Here is a 26,206-nt window from a genome sequence, read left to right as displayed (position 1 = left end):
CTGTCTCAGAAATGCAAAAGAAAAATTTTCAGCAAACTTTTATTATTTTTGATTGGATAGTCCTGTAGTCAGATTCCCTAGAGGAGGAAAAAAAAATCTGTCAAAAATGATGCGCAAATTTTTTTTAGGACATTAAAGAGTTGCAACAACCATGTCTGTCCCAAGTACACAATATTGGTTTTAATTAAGGGCCAGTGGGAACCTTCAGTATGTAGGCTGCACTCTTCCCACCTATAATTTCTACACAGGATTATTTGCAAGGAAGTGAAGAGCAGTAAGAAGTGAAGTCCAAGAGCAGTAAATTTGTTACCTTTCAAAGCAAAGCCATTTTGCCATCATTGCCAGAGCTACTTCACACATCTGCCAGTGTCGTACCATCCTAAACCTGTCTGCTCTTTGCCACATGAATCTCAGGAATGTGAACAGTTCATTTACTCATAGATAATGCTGCTGCCTTTTGCATACCAGCAGTAGTAGATGACAATTTGGAGACAATTTTAGTCCAATGACCAATCCACAAGACTTGGAAAACTGTCCCATGCCACTAATTTTAGAAATTCAGGTTTGTACCTGAGTTGATTTTCTCAAGATGCCTGTGTTTTGAATTTAGAAGTTTAAGTTCTCAGTCTGTGTGCCTACCATATTTGTTGGTTGCATTCTAGTGGCATCAGAACACCTGGCATAGAGGAGCAAGGACAGCAAATCGATCAAATGATCAAGGAAGTAAGCTAGCTCATACGTAGGACATCAGTGGGGTGAAAATATCACAGAAATGGGACTATTTAAAACATAGAGAAACTGCAATCCAAGTGGCAAATACTACTTTTAGCTACACCAAATTCTGTCTAATTCAAGAGGAGAGCTGTTATCCAAACACTGAATTAATCTGAAAAACATTTCCACAACAGGCATTAAAGTCTTTGGGATGATACATAGTTTATCAAAAGTGCCAGGCATTGCTCTACTTAGAGAGCTGACTAAACAATGGAAAGGTAAAAGAACGTAGTTCCATGAATGAACACATGAATGCAGAATGTAGTAAAAATATTGGGTAAATTCTTCCTTCCTGTGACTTGTCCTCCAGCCAGGGGCATTACACCAGGGAAAGACTGGACCGTATTTTGTGTGCAGCATATCAGATTGTTAAGAGGCAACAGGCAGGTGTTTGAGAAAATCTTCTCTTTGTGATTTGCAGAACTGTGTATGAAATCTCCTGTCTAATATACAGTCATACCATTACCTGCCATCTTTCAGCAGGTAACTAGTTAAATTTGTGCTAAATAGGATTTGCTTTGCTATTTCCATTTAATGTTGGAGTAGAAATGTTCTGACATGACATATGACCAATTAATGGTTGGAAAGTGCTTGGATGAGTCATTTGAAGCCAGTAGTTTACACAGTGTCAGCCACAACTGGTATTAAAACCTGCGAAGAGTTGTTCTGCAATCAGTGATTCTGCAGCATTTCCTCTGGGTGTCTGCATTTCACTTAATAAAGATACCCTATAGACATCAATTGAAATAACTCTTGCCTTTGTTGCTTGGATGTTTTTGTGAGCTCTAAAATGAACTCAGTTTATACAAGTATACTTTGTTACCCAGCCTAAAGGATGCAGGGCAGGAATTAGCCTGTTCTGCTGGCAACCTCAGTAGAAAAGAAATGGCTTTATTTGACTGTAACTCTGAAGAGAATAAGAGTGTGACTGTACCCTGTGGTTTTCTGGGGTATTTTACTTTTTTTTTCTGTGCTGATGATGTTTTATTACTTTTACAGAGCTATAATAATCCGAAATGGTGAAGTCATTCCAATGTCTTCAGAATTCACTCCAGAGACTGAACGCCAGCGACTTCAGTATCTGGTAAGACACCTGAGGACCAAATCAGGTGCTGCTGATGGCAAGCATTGCCCAGTAATATCAAAGGCTTAGAGAAATGCTGCTGAGTTGCTGTGGCTCAGTGAAGGATGATGTGTCCCCTGAACACCAGTGACTGATCATGTATGTCTTTAAGCCATCAGCAAATGTGGAGAAAATCCTGGTGGTGCAAATCTCAATGAAAGGAGTATTACCTCTCCAGCAAAGGCCATCGATTAGTGTGGCTGTGCTTGTGCACATTGTTCAGCTGCAGATGCTTCAGCAGCACACTGGTGTTGGATTTTGAGAGCTCAGACACAGAGTTAATGAGCCACAGATGTATTTCAGTCCATCCCAGCGCTTGCTGTGTGACAGTATAAAATACCACAGACTGCTCTTTGTGCGTGAGTGCTATTGCAGAGTTCGATTCATTTACTCTAACAGTATGCCAGTAGTATCTCCATCAGGAGAAAGATATCCAACTTAGAGGTGATCTCAGTGAACATTAGTAGCTGCAGGAGAGGATGGGTGATCAAAGATTAGTTTTATTTACTGTAGCAGCACCCATAAAACTGGGACAGGGTGACTAGCTGGGGACACGTGGGATGCTTTATAGACCAAGCTGTGTTGGCTGATAAGCTGCCTGAGGAATATAAGTCAAAATGTATGGTGTTATTTTTCATACAAAACTACCTGTTACTTTTCAAGGTTTTCTTCGATGGACAGATCAGTTGGTTGAAGTCAATTAGTTGTTTGTCAGAATGTCATTTCTAACGTGGCTGAGAGATTTCCTTTGTGCTTCTTCTGTTTCTTTTAGAAAGTTAAGCTTCAGCCAAGGCAGGGTCACTCTCAGCCTTGCCTGACTCAAGGTGGACAGGCCAAGGTTAGTGATGTTCCCAGGTCTTAAGGTGTTTTCTATTTTCAGCCTAGTTTTTCACTGTGGTTTGTCACTAGACAAAATGCCAGTGTTTGAAATGCGGTGATGGAAGGTATTAAAGAAAAAATTGTGTTTCCTCAATTGTCACATTTAATTTTTTTTCAGTCAGATTCATTGGCTTGAAGCTGAAAATTTCAGAGGAAATACTGCTTTGGGACTATTCATATTCAGAGAACCAAATGGAAAAGAGGCCTAATAAATATTTACAGTTCAGTTACGTTTAAAATAATTTGTTTGCATCTAAAATAAAAGTATCTTTAGCATCTAGGGAGTCTGCTACTTCTGTAGGAAATATGAGATAAAACATTGCCTACAAGGGTTTTTGTTTTCTCTTTTGATGTCCTTTCTGGCTTAAATTTGAAACCAGTAGCTGATCTGCAAAGCATTTCTGCTGTTTCCTGTGGAAAATTCCTTTACCTTTGTTTGTCTGTTTTAATTCTGTATGTAACAAATATGCCAGGTCTATGGGTATCATGTTCAAAGAGAATACACGCAAGACAGCAAGAGCGTGAAACAAAATTACAGATAATTTCAAACACAACATTCTCTAAGTAAAATTTTTACTCTTGTGTTTAAAAAAAAAAGAAAAATAAAAAGATGACTCCAAACTTCTTGCAAAGTTGGCATAAGCATTACACTCCAAAGTTTGCATCTATCTTGCTAATTAGATCCCAAATAATTCCTCTTATCACTTGTCTGTCCCCAGGTTCTATTAGTCTGTTATTCTACCATCAACATCTCTTGTCTCTTGTTCTGTCTGAAAGTTATTTACTTTGAGTCTATTTTCTTATTTGCAGTTAAAGCTGAGTTTCTTTGTTTCAAGTATGTTGTGCTTCAGATATGTTCTTCCTGCACGATAGGAAGAAAATCTCTTAATCACTTTAGCATTAATATTTTACTTGGTAAATGCAGAGATCCTGTTCACTATGAGGAAATTACTGTACAAGCAAAGGGATGGATTTACAGCCTGCAGGCTGTTCCCTGTGCAGCAGACACTTTTGGTGCTGTCAGAATGAAGGAGCTTCCATCTGCTTAAATTTAGTGCCTGTTGATTCCTTCAGTCACACAGGGTGTTCTTTTAGGCCCTCTTTTCTGAGCCTTAATTTCTGTGTGGAAAGAAATCCATGGGATAATGAGTTGTTCAGGTCATGTGAGTATCTTTTATGAAGTTCTCCAATCTAGTCTTAGACAAAACTGTGCTTCAGCTAATCCTGAGTAACTAAGAGGGGAGGGAAGCAAATGTTTTCCCTGTCCTGGCAAGTTTATTACCAGGCATCCAAGAATTACGTTGGCAGTAGGCCTCTGGCATGGACACCTGAAAAGAACAAGTTGACTATCCATTTGTTCTGACTTTGAAGCAGCTCTGAGCCTGGTTATCACTCCATAGGAGGGCAGTGGTGGGGCAGCATCCAGCTGCAGACTTGAGGCTGGCTATATGACAGAGACAGACTTCTATGTCAGGCAGCTTGTGAGAGTATTGCAGAAGGCAATCAATCTTTGAGTCAGAGAGCACTTCTTGAGATGTAAAGTGTGAAAGCTTTGCACCAGTATTCTCTTGATCCTTCAGTTTCTGTAGAGGTTCAGTGCACCATGTTGCTTCCCTTCCACTAGTGGGCATTCAAAAGCCTTCCTTTCTTCTTAATTTGTGTCTCTTTTGTTTTTAGCACTGTAGCAGGAGACCTCCACACATCACCTGGGGAAAGTCCTGACTTCCCATATCAGTGTATCTTGAAGGAAAAAAAAATCCAGTATTTACTGGGAACTACTCTGGTACATTCAGCAGTTGTGCAGGCAGTGACAGCCAGAAGCAAATTTTCTTTCATCTTCTGAGACTATTAATTTCAGTCATGATAGTCTAAATTGCAACAGTAAATAGGATAGATTTTGTTACTTATTCCCTTGGAAAATGTGTTTAAAATGAATGGTGAATCAAGTGTACTGCAGATGGGTGTATTTCTATTAGTTACTGAAGTTTACACTTTCAGTATGTCATGTGAGGTCAGTGTGATGTTTGTAGCATCTTCACAGCGTTTGTAGCATCTTCATGTGTGCAGCCAAACAGCCCCTCTAAAGTTCACCAGAAATGGTACACCACATCTACCAGTGCAGGTGTCACTGCTAGTAGAGACTGGGAGGCCACCAGTGCCAGTGACTATGTGTGCTCTTTGTGTTTGCCACCATTCAAGCAAAGGTTCATGAACCCAGGTAGTCATGGGCTCAGAGGGGATCTATTCTTATTGTGTTGCTCAGGTGAGGATAAAAGTGACGCTAATATTCACCTGCTGAAGGATGCCTGCAGAACCTGAGCCTGAAGAGGAAATGAACCTAGATCTCCTAAATGTCCAGTCAGCACTTCAATTGCAAGTCAGTCAAGATGTAATTCTCTTGCAGTTTTTGGCTCCCTGAATCACCCAGCATAGGATTACTTCAGCCGTCTGACACAGTGGATGATGCTGTGGTAAAAGAGGTGTGTGGTTTCATGGAAGGGATGCTGGCCTTTCACAAGATGAGAAACCAATCAAGAGATAGATGTGGCTTCTAGTCTTCTCCTTCCTTTTACCACCACATCCTTTAATTTTAATCTCTCTTTGGTTTAAATGTGTCCCTATGATAATGGCTGAGTTATTTGCAAACCTTCTGGGTGCGTTGGGCTGTGCATGCTGTTGTGAGCAGTAGCCCCATATAGTAGAATATTCTTTTGGAGAAAAGGGCACAATATAATAAAAGTATAAAGTTGGAAGATAATAGCTGGTGTAGGGGAAAGCAGCAAATCTGAAAATAGCACAGAATGCAGTGAAACCGCTAGTGCCAGCGACTTTGCAGGGCAGTGCTTACTGAAGGAGTGGAAAAGGCAGTGGCAGGCCTTACTGAGATAGGATACATGCAGTGTTTCCTGCCACCTAATTAACTGACATGCTAGTGTGTAAGTCTAGGTTTATCTTAATTTCATGTTTGCTTTTCTAATCACCAGGAAACACAGCAGGAAGTAAATGTCCTTTTTAAACAAGCATGACTAATATTTCTTTGACTGAACCTCATTTTAAACAACTAATTTTGAATGCAATACATCCAGCCCCAAAACACACCATAAAATGGCAGAGTGCCAACAACACACAATGCCAGATTTATGCCAAAAAGTTCTAACAGCTTCTGAAAGAGAAAATATGACAAATGTTCCAGTTTCATAACACAGAATAACAATGTTGTCTGAAAATACCTCATAAGGATATAGGAAATGTTTGATAGCCACGCTATTTGTTAAATTTCAGGTTCTCTGAGTGGTGTTTCTGATCTAAGATTCTTGCAAATTGAGACTAAATGAATTAAAAAATGGAAAATACATTGTGTCATCACAGGTGAAATTCTGTTAATTTGTTCAGTTACCTTTTTGTTGTTGTTGTTGTTTGATCCTTGAGGGGATTTCATGGTTCTGCTTGTATATCTGTTTGAAAAATCTGTAGATTCTTAAAGTGCTGCTTTTTGTTTATTTTCTGGTTCTGCTGCCCAGGGGTGGTGAGGTGGAGAGAAGAGTCCTGCCTTGTACATGGAGAACAGTTCTCAATAAACCCAACTGGAAGTTGCAACTGAGTTTTGTAGTAGAGCATTCTTCTTTCTGTAGAATTACCAGTGAAGCATCAAAATTAGCAGTTCAAAAATGGTAAAAAATACAGAAAATTAAATAAACAAAGCAAAGCACAACAAAAATCCCCATTTCTTCACGTAAGAATTCAGATCACAGACACCAGAAGCTTCCAAGTTGCTCTTTTCCCTCTGTTTCACTGACGCCAAAAATATTAGAATCAAGTTAAGATCCCTGGATTGTAAATCAAGCATTGAGGCTTGGCTGCAGAAGAGAAGTCTTATTTGAGCATTAGCAGTCCACTGGTAACTGTGCCAGCTTTATTAATCTTATTTCAGTTATGACCTCAGACTTTCCATCTGAGTAAATCTTTATGCAATGCAGTCTCTCCTGGTTGCTTTACCTTTTCATTAAAGAAAATTCTTGGTTTTAAGTTAAATAAAGCTAAAAGACTGTAATGTTTTTCTTCTGACCCTCTTATTCAGACTAGTAATCTCACAATCTAAAGGCTAGATAACTTCATCTTGATATCAGATGTGATTGTTTTTTAAGTATGACCTTGTTTTGTAGGCAGGTGACAGTATTTAGCTGGTAGTGGTTTGTAATGTTTTTATCAAGATAGGCTGTGCATTTTTTAAAAGCAAACTGAATTTCACTTTGAATGCAGACTGAATTCATTGTTTACAATATCATAGGCCAGAAGAAATTTTAAAAATACCAAAAACAATCCAGCTCTTTGTTATCATACAAAGAAAAAATATCGTCCGTATTATGCGACGCGTCAAACCATTAGGAATTTTCCATCTTCTTTGCAACTGGAATGAAAGTAAATAAAATAAAAAGCTTACGTGTACTTTTAAGTGAAGAAGTTCATTTTTCATACTTCCAGAGTTCTGGAAGTATGAAAAGTCTCATGTGGACTAATACTGCTGAACCTCTCAAAAGTCACTAGTGCTTCTCAACTATTTCTGTAATGAGGAGAGGGATCCAATTAGAGGGCCCTTGACAACAATGTTTGGGTGGAGAAGGGGACCTTGGCTGACTGTAGACTGAAGGAAAAAAATGTCATTCCCTTAACTGTACACAGAGAGAATTTGATGGAGTTCCTGTTCCAGGAAGGGATCATGATGTCAAGATCACTTGTGTGCTTGAAAGCCACCTCTTGAAAGTAGAATCCAATCTTGTTGGCTACACACAGCAACCTTCCTCAGTCCTGTTCCAGCCAAGCTTGAGGTATTTTCTGGAAGGATGTCTAGTGATGGGAACAGGGACAAGCTGATAGAAGGGTAGTGCTGTGATGTGCTGAGCCTGATAGAGCTCCTATTAAATTGAGTGGGAGCAGGCTCAACTCTTAAATGCAGGAAATATTTTATTGTGAACTATCTGCATGACAGATGCCAGGTAGATCAATAAGGGCTTCCAGTGCTTCCTGCTGCTTACCTTTGATGAGCACTAGATTTATGACATATACACAAACTAAACCCCAGCTCATTTCATCTCCCTTGATGGCAGCTGCTGCTGAAGATAAGACAGGCTTTATTGCCTTAACTGGCTGGATAAGGAAAAAGAGTTATCTGCAAAAAGGTTAAGAAATGCAACTTTTTTTCAGTTCCCTAGCCAATTTGACTGTGTCTTTCATAAGAGCTCACTCACAATGCAGCTTTGCGGAGGAACAAGAAAGGCTTGTTTATTTGAGTACTAAAGAAAAAGGAATGAGATTTATGTCAGAAAGAAGAAATAGAGTATGTTTAGGATTAACCTATCATGTCAAGTGGTCTGTGTATAAATTCAATCAAAAAATTTACACGGTGGACAAAGAGCCTCGTGATGCTCTCAACTATGGTCAGCTTTGGAGAGCATGAGTCAAAGGCACAACTCTGGCAGAGAGGCCTCCCAACATCTGCAGAGCAGTGCAACACAAAGGACGTGAGCAGCATTTGAGCATTAAAACCATCAAAGGCCTTAGTTGCAGTTGTGACACAAAACTGCTGCTGCTTTTCTTAAAGTCTGTTTTGGATGAAGGATGTAGTTTTTCAAAAACAAGAAAATAAACTGCTTTGTAGCTTGTGTTTATTTGCAGTGTCGTGTGATGGGGTGCATTTTTCTCAAGGTGGTGACAATTAAAATGTGGTAGCAATGTTAGGTTTTCTGTGTTGTTGACATAGCTGAACTGGGAATCAAAAAGCTTGAGCTTCACTGCACAATCACTCCTTCAAGTTTCTCCATGGCTTTGTATTTGATCATTCCTTTCTCTCTTGCTGACTTACAAAAGGGCATGTGTTCTGTTTCACAAAGCTCTGCAGACTCCTTCAGGGTCAATGGATGAAGTGTAGTTTAGAGATCCCAAATCTTGAGGAGCGCAGAGAAGAAATAAAGGATTTTGAGGGCAAGAGAACTTCTAAGGCTGCATAAGGCTGCTGCTGGATACCAGGCTGGGGCAGAAATGGTGTATATGCATTGTTTGCTAAAATGGAGTACATCATCATCCTTATTTAAAAAGAAGGGTAGATGAGTGGGTGGAATTTGTGTGGGAAGGGACCAGGAAGGGGTGGTAATACTAGCTCATTAAAAATAGATGATGTCTTGTTTTATGTGGTATCTGTGGTTTGATTTCTGCTCACAGGCTTACATGCAGCCTCACTTGCTGGGAAATGAATTCACACATCTAGAGTTTCCACGGAGGGTGCAGCGCAAGGAAGTTGGAAAGAGGATGCTGTACCGTGACTTCAACATGACTGGCTGGTAAGAATGTGTCCTCCTCAGTGTGGGGTCAGCCTTCTCCCCCAGCCAATGCCTGCTTTGTACCTATCTTTGATTAGTGTAAGCTGCATCAAACATGGAGGTGTAGCCCTGTGTACTAAAAGAAAAGGCATTTCCTTCTTTCAGGTGTATCTTTCTTCTAGAAGATAATGTTTTAAATAAGTGGACCTCCCTCCAGAGAGTTCATTGTAGTGTGGGAGCACTCAAAGCAGAGAAAGCATATAAAGGCAAAGATGTGCCAGGGGATCTTTCTGAAAGCAAAACAATTTTCCTATCTTGGATGTAGTTTTTTTATAAATTCTGGATGAGTCGGTCAGACATTCATCTTTTAAACCAAGAGGTTGGGCCATCATGCCTTACATGCCGAGGAAAGCTTGCAGAAGGGAGGAGCTGCCTCCCCTACTCCACTGCAGCTGGCCCTTGGTTTGGGTATCCCTTGAGGAATTGTTTTAGACATGGGCCTATCTGAACACAACCAGCCTGAAATGAAAAGGCTTAAATGAACAGCATGGATTTAAAGAAGTGAAGACAGAAAGAATGATGTGGGTTTTTTTGTTCCTGGCTAAATGTCTTCATTGTTTTTTCTTGGTTCAAGAGGCTCCTTGGAGAAGCCCTAATCTTTGCTCTTGTGAGTTCTGTGCACGACCTATAAAGGTAAAAGCCCAATATATGCAAATGGTCTTCATTTCCATGACATTTGTGTTTTAGTGTCTGTAGTAAATGTCCTTTCAGGAAGAAAAAGGACAGAGGGGTTAAAAAAAAAGTCTGTTTTAGGTTTGGAAGCCTGGATGCTCACATACAAGTACAGCTCTACATAACTTTTGCTTTGTTCTGTGCTTTATGGACCATAAATATAATTATGTTTTAATGGCAGAATAATGATCTAAGTTTAATATAATCTGAAGTGTTTGTGCAGAACATGTAAATCTGAGGATAACCATCATTGTCTGTCATCTTGAACAGCTGCTAGCAGAATATGCAGTTTCACCCTGAGAATGATGACTTCACATTTTAAAAAGGCTACAGGCATGAGCAAAAGAATAGGAACAGAATGAGAACATTGGATCAACTGAGGACTTAGACAGCAAAACATTTGGAAGATCATGAGACACTCTCCCAATTTCTGCAGAAGGAGGGTTTTTTTTGTTAAGCTCCCAGATGTCTCTGGAGACACCAATAAAGAATGGTTTCATGTAGACTTCCAAAAGCTCTTTTTCAAGATGTGACATGCCAGTTGGGAGGAAAAACATGTGGGGGAGAGCTACAGAAGTATCATAGACCAGGAACTTCCTGAGAAGAGGGCAAGAACAGATTTCTGTCATCATGGCTGGAAAGCAAAGAGGGTTTCTTCGGGTCCATGGGAGTTGTTTTGCATTTCCCTGGTTGGTTAGTGGTCTGGAAAGGAAATGAGGTTGGAATGGTTGAAGTTGCAGCATTGGCAGGTGACACCACAGCTCTTTTCCTATTAAACAAGAATGACCATGAGGTACTGCAAAGAGTTAAGTGATTAACGCAAATGGGCATCACAGTGATCAAATTCGGTGTTGATAAATACAAAGTAAAGCATGAAGAGGAAAAAAATAACTGTTTATGCACACTAGAGGTTCCAAGTTGAAAATTCAAAAAACTCAGTGGAAGCTTTGCTTACTACAGTATTTTTTCCAGTCCAAATCACCAGCAGAATGTTGAGATTTGTACAGCAATAGACAGTTTAAAAGTTAAGTGAAGAGATAATTCTGTATATTTCTACCTCACTTGTGAATGTATGCATAGCATTTTACCTTATCCAAAATGGTCCTTATATAGTTAATACTGTTTGGCATTAGAAAAAAGGAACAGAACTTCTAAATGTAGAATAATGAATAAGGTAGAAGAGCTTTGGTAAGTCAAACTGGCAGATTTGATCCAGTATGTTGCTTTTCAGTACTGGTTTGTGAACTCTTTTAGCTTTAGCATATAGCAGGGAGGAGAAGAAAGTTATTTTCTGTTTGATTTTTGTGAATTTCCTGAAATCTAGGACACACATTGATCCAGTTAGAGATTCTAATATGGTCAATGCAAAAATTGTCACCAGTTCAGTACAAGTATGCTTAGCTGTAAGCAGTTATTCTGGAATAAATGCTTGAACTGTGACTTGAAAATTCAAGTCTGAATTCACCACAGTATTGTCCCAGAAAAAGGTGGCCTGTGCCAAGCAGAAGCATGTGGAGACTGTGGTGAGGCTACCTCTCCCTGCTGTTCCTTTTGACTTCTGGATGGAAGTGAAAAATGGGGCTTACATTTTTGTCCTAATAAAAGAATTGGAATCTTTCAGCTGCTCCATATTGCACAACTAGTGCATCAATTACCTCTTTGTTTGGTTGCCTCGGGACAATAAAATGATGAGGAAATTGCTCTATTGCCATACATTTGTGTAAAACAGAGCCCTTCTAAATAAGGATCCATTTCTTTTTGCAAGGTTTTGCCCAAGGTGTTTGCTATCCATTGGATTGTGTGCAGTGATCCCCTAGGCAGCGGGGAAGCAATCCGTTTCTGTTTATGTAAAAGTCTGGGTCAATTTTAATGGTTCTGATTGTGGACAAGACATTAGATTTCCAGTTTGGTGGGCCCTCAGAGGTGACAGCTTGAGGTGGCAGAGGTTTCTTAGTGGCTGTTTTCCACTTCAATGATTTTGCTTCTGTTTTCTTCCCTTTCTTATTCTTGGATTCAACTGATGCATCAGGACATAGGGGCCGAGGACATGTCTGTTTTGCATTTGTTTCTAAGGACACTATCTATCATGGAGAATAAATTAGCATATATATTCCTTTTCTAGAAAATGTCAGATGGTGCTTTGGCCAGCCCGAGCTTGATACACTAAAATGCTGCTGAACTTTTATCACATACAATGCAGATGATCAATTGTCTGAATTGTTTTGTGGTCACTAACCTCACTGTGTGTTGACATTTGCACATACATGTAGAGAGGTGCGAGTGATATAAGGAAGAAACAGCCACTCTTACATTTAATTACTTCATCCTTTAGTGAGAGAATGTAGAACACCCTCTGCTATGATGTTTCCTCAGGAAACTAAACTGTTTTATTTTACAATTCAGTATACTTTTCGTGTTTTCTATTAGAAGCTGTATGAGTTTTTTTTCTTCATTTTTATCCTCCTCCTTTGCTCCAGAGCTTTTCAGATTCTCAACAATGGCTTGGCTTGCCCAACTTGTTTGGATTACAAAAGATTATTGTCTTTGGGTCTGTTATAATGTATTTGGCCATTTATTTTTTCTTTCTTTTTTTTTTTCTTTCTTTTTTTTTTTTTTCATGTGAAGTTTCCACTCTGGCTTTGTCCCCACAGCCCACAGTGGTAGCACAGCTGCCAAGTTTCCCCACAGCATTAGGACAACCACTGATCCAGCAATGTGTACCGCATCACTAGCCCAGGCTGCCTCTGACTGCTTTGAGACCAGCCCTTCCCTTCTCGCTCCAGCTCGCTTACCCTTGCTCCTTTCTTTGCAGTGGCAATTGCAATGAGAAATCATGCTGTATTAAATATATGTAAAATAAATCCCACACTGCTGGGAGCTGACCATGAGCTGCCCTTCCTGCCCCCTTGCCCCGTGTGCGTTGTGGTCGAACAACGATTGCAAAACGTGTAGTGTAGCTGGCAAGGCATCTTAAGAGCAGTGTGTCCTGCTGAACAAGCTTTGGAGCTGTAATGTGCTGGCAGATATCTGTGTTACTGAGTCTTTCACAGCTGGGTCTCTGGGCTGGAATTTCCAAGCCCATGCCTTGCAGAGGTTAGACTTATCTTGGAGAGAGGTGTCCTGGTGGCTTTCACAAGTCCTGACAATAGAAGCATCAGGAAAGACTCAGAGGCCATGTAAGCAGAGACTGGCCAGTGCAAAAAAGTGGGGTGAGTAACCTGAAGTGGAAATATGGGGAGGGGAAAACAGCAGGCCTGGTGACAGCTGCTCCTTTAAAGGACTGCACAGAATAAATGCTCTTTGTGTCTGGCTTTTATTTAAAGCTAAGACACAGTTGGTCAGATTTCCTTCACGTGCACATCCAGTGTGAACAATTTTGAGGTATTTTGCTTTGACTATATCCTAGAACCTTCTGAAACTTGGATTTCTGACTGGCTATGTCCTTCGCTGTGGCTCCTTCCAGAGTTCCCCTCCCAGCCTTCTGTGGGGCTGGAGGAGCCATACAGCAGTGTGCTTAACCAAAGGCATCCAGAAGGCACTACCAGTTTGCATCAACTTCAGTGGTTTCAAAATTGATTTTCTGCTCCTCCTTGGAACAAAAACAGTGGCTTTACTGCTGCTTGCATTGAAGTGCAGCTCTTTAAAGGCTTGTATCCGGATCACAACTTCAGCTTTTTGACTTGATTTTAGCATGGCCAAAGAGACCTAGATAACAAGTAGGGGTTTTGACCTATTTGTTGATTGCTTCCTTTGCCCTCCAGGAGAGGCAGAGCTGAGCAGCAGGGCTGAGCTGCACCCCGTCAGAGCTGGTTTGAGGCGGTGTCGTGCCCACCACACACCATGGGCTGAAGCCCAAGGGGAATTGGGCACAGTCTCTGAGTGCACTGTCTTTGCAGCAGCAGTGGAGCCCCTGCCAGCTCCGTGTCCATGTGTCTGGTGAGGGGGGGCACATGGGGTCAGTGCCCGAGGGTCAGACCGTGCTGGGGAATCGCCTGCCCGCATGATTTATTCCAAAGCAGGGAGGCTGGTGCCCTGAGGCAAGCACTAAGCAAAACCTATTTTATTCTAGAGTCAATATTGTCCACTGCCTGGAAAGCTGCCAGCCTGCTCTGCGCTCGCCCTTTTCTTTCCAACAGGGAATGTCTTTCAGCCTCTAAGCATCTGATTAAAAAAGCAACTTCACTTTTCAAGCCATTTTATTTTGTTTGGGATGGATGCCTTTCGCTTTCATTGTGCAGCCCGCCTTGCCGTCTGCGGTTCAGACTCCAGCTCACAAAAACCAGGCTCTCATTAATCACTTATTGGGGATCCAGAATACCCCAGTGAGAGCCAATGTACATGTTTTGCTTGGTAATGTGTGAGCTGATTTGAACAAATATTGCCAATGTGGCTGCTATCTTACTCTTTATTGCTGGGCTCAATGTCCTTTGACAGCACATTCAGGTAGCCTGCCCAAGGAGTGCCTGAGCAGATTGAGAAATGCCACAAAAATGCTTTATGGAGCTGGCACCTGTGCTGCACCCTCCTTTAATATAAATTGATTTATTGAATCAAGCACAGAAGCCCTGCTACAGAAACCTCAGGCTATAGTCTCTAGAGAACCACCTAATAAAACAGCCCCAACTGACACTGCTCATTAGCTTTTCTGCCGATCCCAAGGCAGTATTTAAAGTGACAGTGTCCCTCTTTTTGGCCTGAATTTATCTGCTGGCTAATGCCTGTGGGTCTAATTAGCTTAGCATTATTAGTCTTATTCAGATAAGCTGCATTTCCTAACAGCTTGATTCCAACTTGTAAGAAGTAATTGGAAGTCTGCAAACCCCGTGCTCTAACCTGCTTGATTGAGCCTTTTAGCCAAAATCATGTAATTTAGAAAAAGTCATCCTTTCCCCCGTTTGTTTTGTTTTTTAATTGAGCTTTTTTGTCTAGTGAAACATTCTACGTTTCTTCTGCTGAAAACCTGGCTGTATTGTTGTGTTTGAGACCTCAGCTGTATCCTTTGTACAATCGCCAGGGAGAGATCAAATTTTAATTTCATAATTACTTCACGAGAAAGCAACCTTTTCCCCAGTCATGCCTGGTATTAATTTCCTTCCAGCAACTTACATTTTCATAATTTAATGATTATGGGGCACCTTTGCAGCACTGGGCCATTCTGGAGGGGAGAGAGAGGATATAATTTTTGCAGCAGAAACCATCATCTGCAGTCACCTGCCCAGCTTTCTGTGTCTGCGCTTTGTCTCTCGCTGCAAGGTGGCGGGGAGCAGGAGAGGACGTGCCTCCTTGGTGCACACAGCTAGAGCAGCTTGCTGGGCTGTGCCTGGGTGTCTGGGGCACAGCTCTGCGATGATGAATGGCTGTTTGCAATGTGCATGTTATGCATCTTTTCAGGATTTGCAGCCCTCACTGCAGGAGCAGCAGGAGGCGGGAGCTGACCTGCTGTGTACAGCACGTCTCCTGACGGTGATGAATGGCTCTTTCCCCCAAGTGTGCACATGCCACAGGAGCTGAGCCAGAGTCTTTGGGGCAGGAGAAAGCAAAAACAGGAAAGTAATATGCTGCAACAAGAGAGAAAGCTTAAGTCTGGAGTAAAGCTCTGTGTAAATGGCCTCTCTGGGGCCCATTGAGAGTGATAAGAATGCGTTTGGTCTGAGTCATGTCCTGCAAGAGCATCTCCTTCTGGAAGCCGTGCATCTAAGACCTGTCCCTGCATGGCCCTGCATCTCCACTTGGCCTTTGCCTTGGTGTGGAATCAAATGCTGCATATGCAAGGGCAAACAAAAGAAGCCCAGTCTGTTTTGTCAGAAGGAAACTAAACTGGAATGATATAATCTTCAGTCTGAAAATCCAAGCAAAAACGCCCCTTCTTCTTGATAAGGTGAAGTCTCTTTCCACGCTCGTGCTTTCTCTGGCTTCCCCATCTGCACAAATTTGACATGACCTCAGCTGGGTCCATAGAAGTTCTCTTTCTTTCCCTTGTTACCAAAGATTGATTCGTGGCTCTGCTTCCGGCTGAGAGGAAGCCCCTTGCTCCTTAGAGGAGTTTCCAACCCTGCTGTGCAATGGTGAGGTCTCTGCTTGCTGTGTCTCACTGCCTCATCCATCCTGCACTGCAGGGATCTTTCCCAGAGGAATTTACTTTGTGATTCTTCCTCAACCTCAATCTCCTTTGCTTCCAGAGGATCCCAGCTAGCAAGTGTGGGGCAGGCACTGTGAGTTCAACATGCAGCCTTTCTCCCATCTGCCTCACAACAGCCTTTTAACAAGAAATACAGCAAAATACCAATTTGCAAAAAGCTTTTCTGTCCATCACAGTGCACTGCAGTGTACTCAGTCCATAGACTGTTAACAGACCATTTCCCTTACCCCTCTATCTCCAGAGTAAATTGCTGACAAACTCTCCTGTTTGTCTTTTAAGAGTAGAAGAAATGAAATAAATTTTAATAAGTGCGCAAGGCAGCAAGCTCACTGAGGGCAAAAAAGAAAGGCTTGGTCAGCTGAGGCTGTTGCAGAAGGTGAACCTGCTTGATGTGCAGATGCAGTATTTGCACACAGGTTTTGTCACTCAGTAGTGAAAGCTCAACAGGTCACAAGTAGTGAATGAAAGTGATTGCAATACTCTTGCTCTGTCCCTCCCAGCCTCTCCTTTTAAATACCTTCATTTCATTTTTTATTCTGATTTATCTTTTTTTTGTCAAGGACCTCTCTAAATGCTTGAGATGCTTGACAGTCCTGTCCCTGACTTTTCTTCTACCATTTTCTTTTAATGCTCCAATAGAGGTGAGTGGACTAAAAAGTCAACCACGTTCCAGGAAGTGCCCAAAAAAATTCTGGTGCATGTCTTTAAACTGGGCTGGCCAAAATGGATAGCTTGTTTTGCTTAGGAATTACTTCCACAGGAATATGTGATGCTGGTGCTCTCCAAAGTGCAGACTCTGTCTTAGGACTGTACACAGTAGTGAAGGCTCCCTCAAGGTCCAAGGCTCATGAATTAGTCTGATTTAACCAAGCCAGAGATCATAGATGTGTACAAGTCATGCTGAGAGACTTTTATTTCTTTTTTAATTTGTAGATTGGTAGACGGAGCTGGGATTTGCAAAATGAAGCATTATAAACTTTCAGGTTCATAAGAAGGTGTTTCTGAATTTTCTGTGAATAATGAGTGTTTTAAAACTTGTATGTTTTCCTCTTTACTTGAAAGAAGGCCTATGAGAGTATCTTGGTTAAGGTAGACCTGCCCCTAAAAACTGTTTTGTGCCCATGTGCATCGGTCTTTGTTTGGCTTTGCCATCATCATCTCTCTTAACAAATATTGCTGTAGTTTGTGTGCCTTAATTATCTTTGTTTATTGTAATTTTGTTTCATTAAACTATGTGTCAGATGAGCAATAGGGGAAAAATACTGAGACACTGAACTTTAGAGCTAACCTATCTAGAGGGTACTTAGTATCAGACGGTGCTGTCTGGGCTTAGAGATCCTGACTCTGCAGAAGCACAAGTGTAAGGACATTTTTTAAGATTATGGCTGAGTTAAGACATAAATGGTACAATTTTCTGTGTCTCTGTGCCTAACCTGCACTACACATCTTTTCTTCTTGATAGTAAGCATGCACTTACACTGGTTAGATGCCTGTAGTTCAACAGACAGTACAGATGAACAGTTCCTTTTGGACTGGTGGTTTAAGCTCTGTTGCCCAAAGGGTGAGCTCCATTCCACTGATTATTTGTGTGGGAGGGGAAAAGAAAGAACGAGTTTCTATCAAGTTTTGTGTTGCTTAAAGATTAAAACATGATTTTCTGTTGGTATGACCAAAGAAGGTTGAGCTTGAGAAGGAGGTTGTTTGGATAGCTGGAGTAGTTTTGTTGTGGGTTGGGTTATTTTGGGTGAGGAGGAGAGTTGGGGCAGGTGGAAAAGTGTTATGGATGGCCCTAGTTTGGTGGTTTTTAGAATGGTAGCAAATCAGTGCTAGAAATACACGAAATCTATAAATCTGTCTCAGAGGTGCCTTTTGCCATGTACTCACTGTGAACTAGGGCTTTTATGAAGTGCTAGTACTTTCTCTTGGTTGCTTGCCACAAGTAGGTGTATTCTATGCTTCAAGCTAAAGCCCTTTGATGATGATTTTCTTTGCTCTTCCTTAGGTTTAATTTTCAGTTTACTGTTAGGTATCACAAGCAGAGATGTGAAACAGAGACAAACTTTCTAAAGCCAAGTGCAATGAAAAATCAGAGCACAGAGTCTGGATTCCCCTGTCATGCACAGAACTGAACCTTCCAGGTCAGGGTGGGTTGTGTTTTTAATACCATCTGTTGTGCCTGGGGATGCCAATGCAGTGCTTTTTGTGACCAGTAACCTTACACAGTTTGCCACGAAAGAAAATGGAATGTGGGTTTTGGTTTAAGTCATCAACTTCTAGTCTTACATGAATTTGTATGTGCTTTCAGACGGCCAATTTTAAGAACAACTTATATGGCAGGAGAACTCATAACACATGTAAGATGTTATTTAGGATTTTGGCTCTGAAATTTGCATATAGGAGATGACTGGTTTTTCAAGAACCAGTTTTTCATGACCCAGAAATATGCAAGTAACTTTGCTAATCTTTTATTTCGAGAGTGTAAAAGCACTAATGACCCCAACACTCAAAGAAACTTCTGTAGATTGTGTTGTGCATTTAGTAGCTCCTGGTTGTTTTTTCACCGTGCATTTAGAGCAGATTCCAGTTAGCATATGAGTAACATCATGTCAGTCCTAGTTCTTTTGTTCTGACATCTCTTTTGGCTCCTGGTGCGATTTGGCCCGGTTTTCCAAAATGTTGATCCTGAGTCCAAATGTAACTTTGTGGGTGGTACATATGTCGAGGCCTAGTTCAGTATTTTTGGACAGCAGTAGCATTTCATAATTCTTTTGAAATGAAAAGAAGAAACAAAGTTAACTGAAAAAAATGCAGCTAGATCTAGCTGGGCACGAGCTTGCCTTTTCTACTCCCTACTACTCCTCCTGTTTTTCCATTTGGAAAAATAGGCAGAAGGCTTACGTGGCAGAAGCATTTGACAAGCTTTAGGCTCACTCAGAGCTGGAAGCAATAGCATTGCCTTGTCTTTATCACCTTGTCATGCCCTGGTGGCCACCAAAACTTCCTGGGATGTGGACAAGGAAGACAGAGAGAAGGAGAGGGGAGGGTTGCAACACTGTGTTGTTAAGGCAGTGTGCTGGGCTGAATTACACAGAGGGCTGAATAAGGCCGTGCTGGCACTAAAAGAGCCGAACCACCTCTGTGTGTCTGTGTCTGATACACCTACTGCCACAGTATGTCTTTATAAACAACAGTATAAATGCAACTTTATTACATAAAATCAAGAGAAATAGTCCAGAAGGTTGTAGCCTCTGTGAAATAAACCCACATACAAAATACAGGAGATTTCACAGGGCATAAATGAAAATTAACTTTTTATCTTCTTTCTGTCTCCCCAGTGCAGTTGCTGAATTGTTAGCTGAAAAGCCGTGCTTCATGCTTCTCTTGCAGTAAACCACACATTCGTATATTATTAATTCTGTTTCTCTGGTAATGCAGGACTTCTCTAGAGTGTCCCGGGTTGTTTTTCAGTGTGTCTGTGCTACCTCCGCTGCTGTGGTTGCAGTTCTGAGCATTGTTTTTTAAGTGATGGTAATTTTTCAGGCAATAGCAACATCAACAGAAAAAGCACATTTGAGATGAGTTTGGCACCCAAATTCTAAGCCCAAGAGGTGACAGGCTATGAGTAACCACAAAATAAATCACTGTAGCTCTCTGGGCCTCCCTCACTTAGTTGCACAGCTTCAGGAGGTCACAGGCTAGCCAGCTGCTCTCCCTGATCTGCTGATGGAACAAGTTAGCTGCAGCCCTTGGAACACAGCCTCCCCCAGCGTCCTTACACCGAGGTGTCACAGTGCAAGGCCTGAGGGACAGTGGTTTTTTAATGGTTCCCTGAAAGAAGCTGCACTCAGCAGTGGAGAGCATTCTTTTGAAGGACACTAGCCTAAATGACACTTTTTTCCCTTCTTCCTAAAGCACAGTCAGTGTGAGGTGTTGTGCAGGAGAATATAAGGAGAAAGAGGAGAGAGGGGGAAAAAAGCTTGGTCTCTGCTTTTGTCAACTTACAGGGCGGTGTAAAGTGGGGGCTTTGGTCATAAATAGTTGTTGCAGATAATATAGTCTGTGTGTAAAGAATGGGCTTGTTTTTTCTTTTAAAAAGGGGGCTGCAAGTAGTTAAGCCACATCATCTTCATTTTGTTTGCTGTTTTAACAAATATGTACAACAATTCCTACAACATCCATGGTTGTCTTCTCAGGCTTGTGGCTTGATTAGTCATTTGACTGATGCCCACAATGGGCTCAGCTGATACCCATTTTCTTGGTGGCAGAGCATCACTGGCTCTATGCAAGGCATAGTTCAGACTCCTCAGTGATGTTTTCCCAGGTCTTTCAGCACTGTAGGTCCAGTTGGAAGCTTTGAAACATGTTCATGAGTAGTCAGAAATAGAACATTTTTTGCTCTACATTCAAACCAGGATATCCAATTTAGTGAGTGAGGCAGAGATCTTTGTTGAGAATAAAGGAAGGAACAAGAGCAAAAGACCAACTCCTCCTTCCCAACTAAATGCTGTTCCAGGTTTTAAACATCAGGGAAGTATTATCATGTTGGCTACATGTAGTAATTTGTGCCTCTTTGTTTGGTTTAAGAGCTAATTTATTTGCCCTCCCCAGTGCAGAATTCCATTTGAATGCCTTCACTGTATTGTGTCTGAGAGAGATGGCCAGATATTATGGTTGTATATTCTAACATATTCTTGACTACATGAAGGACCCACCACTGTATTTTGCAAACCTCACCTAGTTTCATTTTGGGATTTTATATATAGTAATATTTTTTAGTATGTGATGGGAGCCCTCCACTATTGTTTCATCTATGAATTTTGATTGCTTTTCTCTTTCTTCTTGGTCCTTCCTCACCTCCAGACCTCTAATGTGATCCCTTCCTGATTGCTGGGAAATTTAAAGGTGGGGCTTAAATGTCTATGCAATTCTCAGTAAGTCTGAGTCTTGCCTGGGTGATGCAGCATGTACAGCACCATTTATTGATCCCAGGCCTGTGCCATGTTTTGGTGAAGCAGGGGGGCACTTTGATTACAATACAGGATTTCACCCTTAATTTTTAATTTCCTGCTGGTTTACATGACAGCCTTAGCATTGCATAAACGTGATGCCATGTGACTCCCTGGAGCTCAGGCAGCCATCCTGGAGAGCTCCGCAGCAGGGGTTGGCAGCGGCTGGCAGGGGATCTGCCCCGCACCTTCCCTCCCGCTCTGCTTTGTGCACCCAGGGGGCTTTTGGTGTCCCCGCAGAGCTTTGGGCATGGATGGGCCAGGAGGGAAGCGCAACATGCAGGGAGAGGCTGAGGAGGGATGACTTTGTGGTGTCAAGGGAAGCATGCCCCTCTGGGGCGATGCACCTTTGCCAAAAAGGTACCAGCACCTGAGCTCAAGCATGTATCATGCAAACCACGGGACTCCACAGCTTATGAGAATGACTGTCATCTTCTGTTGGTTTTCTTTTTACTTCTCACTGGCAAAATTGCTAACCTTCTCACCTCATCAGTGTCAACAGCTGGATGTGTAAAAGGTAGAGTACGCAGGCATGCGGTACCAGAATCAGAGCATGAGCATTTACTTCTCTTGTCTCTTGTCCGTGGGAAAGTTGCTGTGAAATGCGAAACCTCTGACAACCTTGACTGTTGCAGTCAAGGTCAAATGAGCACTAAATACCCTAAGACTTCAGCACATGAAGCTTGTCTTGGTTTCTGTGGTCCTGGAGGGTGAGAACAGGATCAGACAGCTGTTTCACACCGTGGGTACATGTCTGTCATAGCTCACGTTTCACATTAACAGTGTCAGTCGAGGCATTGGTTAGTTTCTGGGGCTTGGAATTGTTTTGTTTGGGTTTTTTATTTGGTTGGATTTGGGGTTTTTATGACACTGTATTATTGTATAGCTGGTACCACATCTGACAATATCTTACCTGATTAGGATGTTATTCCAGTTCACCTCTTTCTTTGCAATCAATAGGAGCAGCCTGGCATGTTAGATATATTCCCATCTTCACTTTTCCTTTTGATGAAATGGATAAAACTATTTACAGATAACCTTCCTGCAGAAAAAGAAATTTACATCTTGCTTCAAAGACAGAGTCCCTAGGAAAAATAATGGGTTTTTTCCTCCCCCCATTTTTTAAATCACAGCTGCTTGTTTCAGGGCACTGGGTCACTAATTGACTACAAGCTTCATAAATGTTGTTTGTCCTCCCCCCCACAGGGCATACAAAACCATTGAGGAAGATGACTTGAAGTTTCCCCTTATATATGGAGAAGGCAAGAAGGTGGGCACATTTGCTTTCCTCAGACCAAAGGAAGAAGGAATTCTGTGCTGTTTACCATTCAGTTTAGCCCATGGCAGTCCAGTGTTTTCCACTCAGTATCTCTTTATTTTATCGTTTTGACAGCTTGAAAGAATATATTGGTTCTGTCATAAATCAGTCTCATGTCTGGGGGGTGGTGGGGAGAGCTCAACATAGTAATAAACATTTTACAGCAGTTGTTTGTTGTTTAGTTTGCTTTTGTTTTTCTTTCATTGTAAATAGGCTACAATGAGACTGTCGTAAGTAATTGACTTTAAATGTTCCTGTTTCATTGTAAAATATAACTAGAACAAAGCAGGAGGATATTTAATAGTGCTCTGAGATGCAAAATTCTAATTTAGGAAGAGGAGGGATCAGGGCAGGATTTGTAAAGTACAACACCTTTGACACTAGCTGAAGAGGATAAGGCTATGTGAACTCACTGTTGAATTTTTCTGATGTGTGAAGGCTGATAGTTGAAAGGGAGAAACACTGTTCTGTTTGTTATGCTTTCTTTACAGCTCTGTGATTAAGAACAGTGAGATCGTTAGTGTTGGTCCCAGCAAGCTTAGCTGGATGCAGCAGTAGGATCAATAAGGATGCAGTGGTGTCAGTTTGCTGATATTGGTGTGCTTGCTGTGCTTCTAAATAGTGCCCCTCTGCTGCATTAGGTTCTTATCTCAATGCAAAAATAGACACTCTTCAATATTAGTCTGTGTTTTGAAGGTTCAGACCTGCAACTTATCTCTGAGTTTCATTAGGTTTATAGTTATTTGCAAAATGTTTCATGCACATCTTTTTAATTTACTTTCTTATGACCCTGTGGAGCCAGGAGTCACTGAGGCAAAATGATTCTGAGTCAGTTGCTCCCCATTAGTGATGCTGAGCTCCCTTGCTCAGAAGCTGCTGTGGCTAGGCTTGAGTTTGGGGGAAGTGATCTGCAGCGCACAGGGCGCAGGGTTCCCTGGGAGGCTGAATGGCTGGTCAGTCTCTGGAGCAGCTTTAATGAAGTAGAGCCCAGAACCTCTTGGGATACCACTCATGTCACAGAGGAAGGTGCTGGGGGAAGGAAATGGTAGATGTGAGGAAACTGCAGACTGCTATAGAGTGACTCTCCCTAGAAGAGAGCACTGTGGTCAGTGCTGCTGTCACGTGTGTGTTCAGCAATTTAGGGTGGCCTTTGGCACTTTTCCCTGGTTAAGGGAGTGTACAACAATATGTCAATAGGAAGATACAACAGATTCATTATGTTAGTAGTTAAGCTCCTTGTCCTCTTTATAAAACCTTTATAAAACAGTATAATTTGCTGAAGGAATGCTCTCATAGACTGGTGTGGACAATGAGGTGACTGGGTTTGGTTTCTATAGACCCAGTACCTTAGAGATGGTGAGTGGGATGTGGATGAAAACAAAGCTTGGAATAAGGAGAAAAATTGAGATGGCACGAGTGTGAAAAGCTGTGATGTTGATTGGCTGTGTTAAATCTAGGGTTTCTGGGAGAGAAAAGGGAATTCATCACTAACTGTAGCAGTTACAAAGCAGGAATGTTATCTCATTCCTTATTGACACAGTCCATGTAACAAGATTATATCCCACTGCTTTTCTTTATTTCCAGGCTCGGGTTATGGCAACAATTGGAGTGACCCGAGGACTGGGAGACCATGACCTGAAAGTGCACGACTCCAACATATACATCAAACCTTTCCTGTCCTCATCTCCTGAGGTAAAACAGCCAAAGTTCAACTGATTTGTGAGAGGGAAATAAATTTGCTTAGTGTGTTTATTTGTTCTTCTCAAATCATCCATTCTGACTGTGATCCAGTCCAGGTAACATGCTGCTCTTTCCAAAGGTGCAGCATGAGAGTAATATCCACATAGTAAGAACAAAGTTCATAGTAGAGCCTAAGTTCCCCAGCTGTGTGCTGATTGCTCCACATCCCTGCAGAGCACTGATGATTCCCTCTCACTCCCTGTGCTATTGTTATCCCAAAGCCTTGCCAGTGTGACAGATGCCCATCTCTCCTTCCACCTTCATGTGCTCCAGCTCCCATAAAGGCCTAGATCATGCTGCCTTCACAGAAGATGTAAATCTGTGTACTGCAGAAGGGTGTCTTCCACAGCAGTGTAGTATCCTGCTTTACACAGAGGATACCAGATCAACTCTTAAGCAGGATAATGCCAAGATTCATAGGAAGGGTACTTTATGCTTCCATCTGTCTGCCCCTTAACCTGCAGTTCTTTTGATAGTTTTGTGTCAACACCAAATAATGACACTGCGTTCCCAAATGATGGTGTTATGAGGAGACTATGTGGTATTTAGGTTAGGGGTAGTTTTAAATGCCTCCTTCATTTTGAATGGCCTCATCACGAGCAATTCCACCCACTTCTTGACCGCTGGAAACCTTGCAGTGAAGGATATCAAGCCTTCCAAATGGATTTAAATGTATTTGTTAACAAGGAACATGCAAGTCTTGCTTTTTTTCCTCCCATTGTAACTGCATTTCTCCTGTTCCTACATCAAGGAACTGATGTCACATGTTTTTCATCAAATATTAAGCAAGGGCAAGCCATCTGATGACAGCACAAAAAGAGGCAGCTTTGCTTCCATGGCCCAAATGCTGAAAACTGTCCATTGTCAACTGGACTGCCAAAGTTTTAACCATACCCAGTATTTGACCTTGAATTTGTAGCTTGATATAGCAGTATGAGAGAATGAAATCACACAAATAACAACATACTGGTAGGAAGGAACCAAATTATCAAATAAACCTTGTGTATAACATCTCCAAGGCAAATCTGTTATGAGTGTTTCACCAATGAAAGTATCAACAAAAGCAGGTTCAATATTAAAAGGAAAGCACAACAAAGTTTGTTGGCAGGGTTTGCTCTACTGCCTACTAGATTGTTGGAGCACACAGAGAAAAAATTGGACGGAAATCTAAAATCAATGAATTTAAAACTAAAGTTAGCCAAAAATTATCTATGTGGGAGCTGAGGACAAAAAAAGCTTAAAGGTAAGGAAGAAGGATAAGGGAAAGGTTAAGGATAAAAAGGAATAAGGGAGACCCTCCTGTTGAGTCACAAGGTTCAGAGTAGACCCCTTGCCAAACTGTTCCCCGGACTTGACCACCAGTTTAGGCCTAAAGGTTTTAACAACACTTAATAGCTGAATTTAAACAATTTTACAGAAGATTCTATAGAATTTACTGTAAGCACAACAGTAACTTACTTATAGGCTTAACTTCCAAATCTAACATATTTAAGAATCTAACAGAGCAACATTCCTAGTACCTTTGCTATAGCATACTCACACAGGCCTAAAAAAGTATGTACACAGCCTGCTCAAAGGAGAGCTCAAAGGGTCTCACTTGGACCCACTGTTTATAGGCTTGCACAAAAGTTGGCTTTAGCCATATTAATTTTCCATTCTGGCTGCAATTTGGGTGGTAACTTTCTCTGAAAGTTTGATAACTTTGTTATGATGTTGTTCCATTTGGGTTGTTATTCAGGTAAGAATAAGTTTCCAAGGCTGTTTGAAAACAACCAGGAGCTCGTTAGACAGCGCAAGTTCCTGGGAGAAGACAGTGTTTCTGATAAGCTTGAGAGACGCTCAGCCCAGGCGCTGCTCATCAAGGCCAAGGCCTGACAGCATTTCTGAGATCATATTCTGGCCTGAGGAGAGGCAGGGAGGAAGGATGCACCACCACAATCCACCCCACAACTAACGGCGATCTGGCTTACTCCACAGAGTAGCAGTGTGGTCCTTCTCGCCTCTGTGCCTATAAACAGAAATGTAAAATTTTTATATATTTATATTTATCATATATAAATTATATAGTACAATTCCAATTATAAAAATAAAAATTTTAAAAGTGCTTAGAGAACCCAGCCCTGAAGAAAAGAGGGAGATCTGCAGACAGCCCCTTCTTCATGTTTCCATGCTATCAATTAT

At 41.6% G+C, this 26,206-nt stretch overlaps 1 protein-coding gene across 1 annotated transcript in view; it reads left to right on the top strand.

Annotated features, from left to right (window-relative positions):
* PPM1H (protein phosphatase, Mg2+/Mn2+ dependent 1H) overlaps positions 1 to 26,206 on the top strand; it is a 130,046-nt gene that overhangs the window by 86,812 nt on the left and 17,028 nt on the right. Inside the window, exons 5-8 of the mRNA XM_084205990.1 lie at positions 1,774 to 1,858; positions 8,993 to 9,111; positions 22,174 to 22,237; positions 23,870 to 23,977. Of these exons, the coding sequence (XP_084062116.1) occupies positions 1,774 to 1,858; positions 8,993 to 9,111; positions 22,174 to 22,237; positions 23,870 to 23,977 (376 nt within the window). The remainder of the gene's footprint in view (positions 1 to 1,773; positions 1,859 to 8,992; positions 9,112 to 22,173; positions 22,238 to 23,869; positions 23,978 to 26,206) is intronic.

This window comes from Fringilla coelebs, assembly GCF_963513975.1.
Source record: "Fringilla coelebs genome assembly, chromosome: 5".
NCBI lineage: Eukaryota > Metazoa > Chordata > Aves > Passeriformes > Fringillidae > Fringilla > Fringilla coelebs.
The sequence above is the reverse complement of the archived record's forward strand: the minus strand, read 5'-3'. Positions and strand labels throughout refer to the sequence as shown.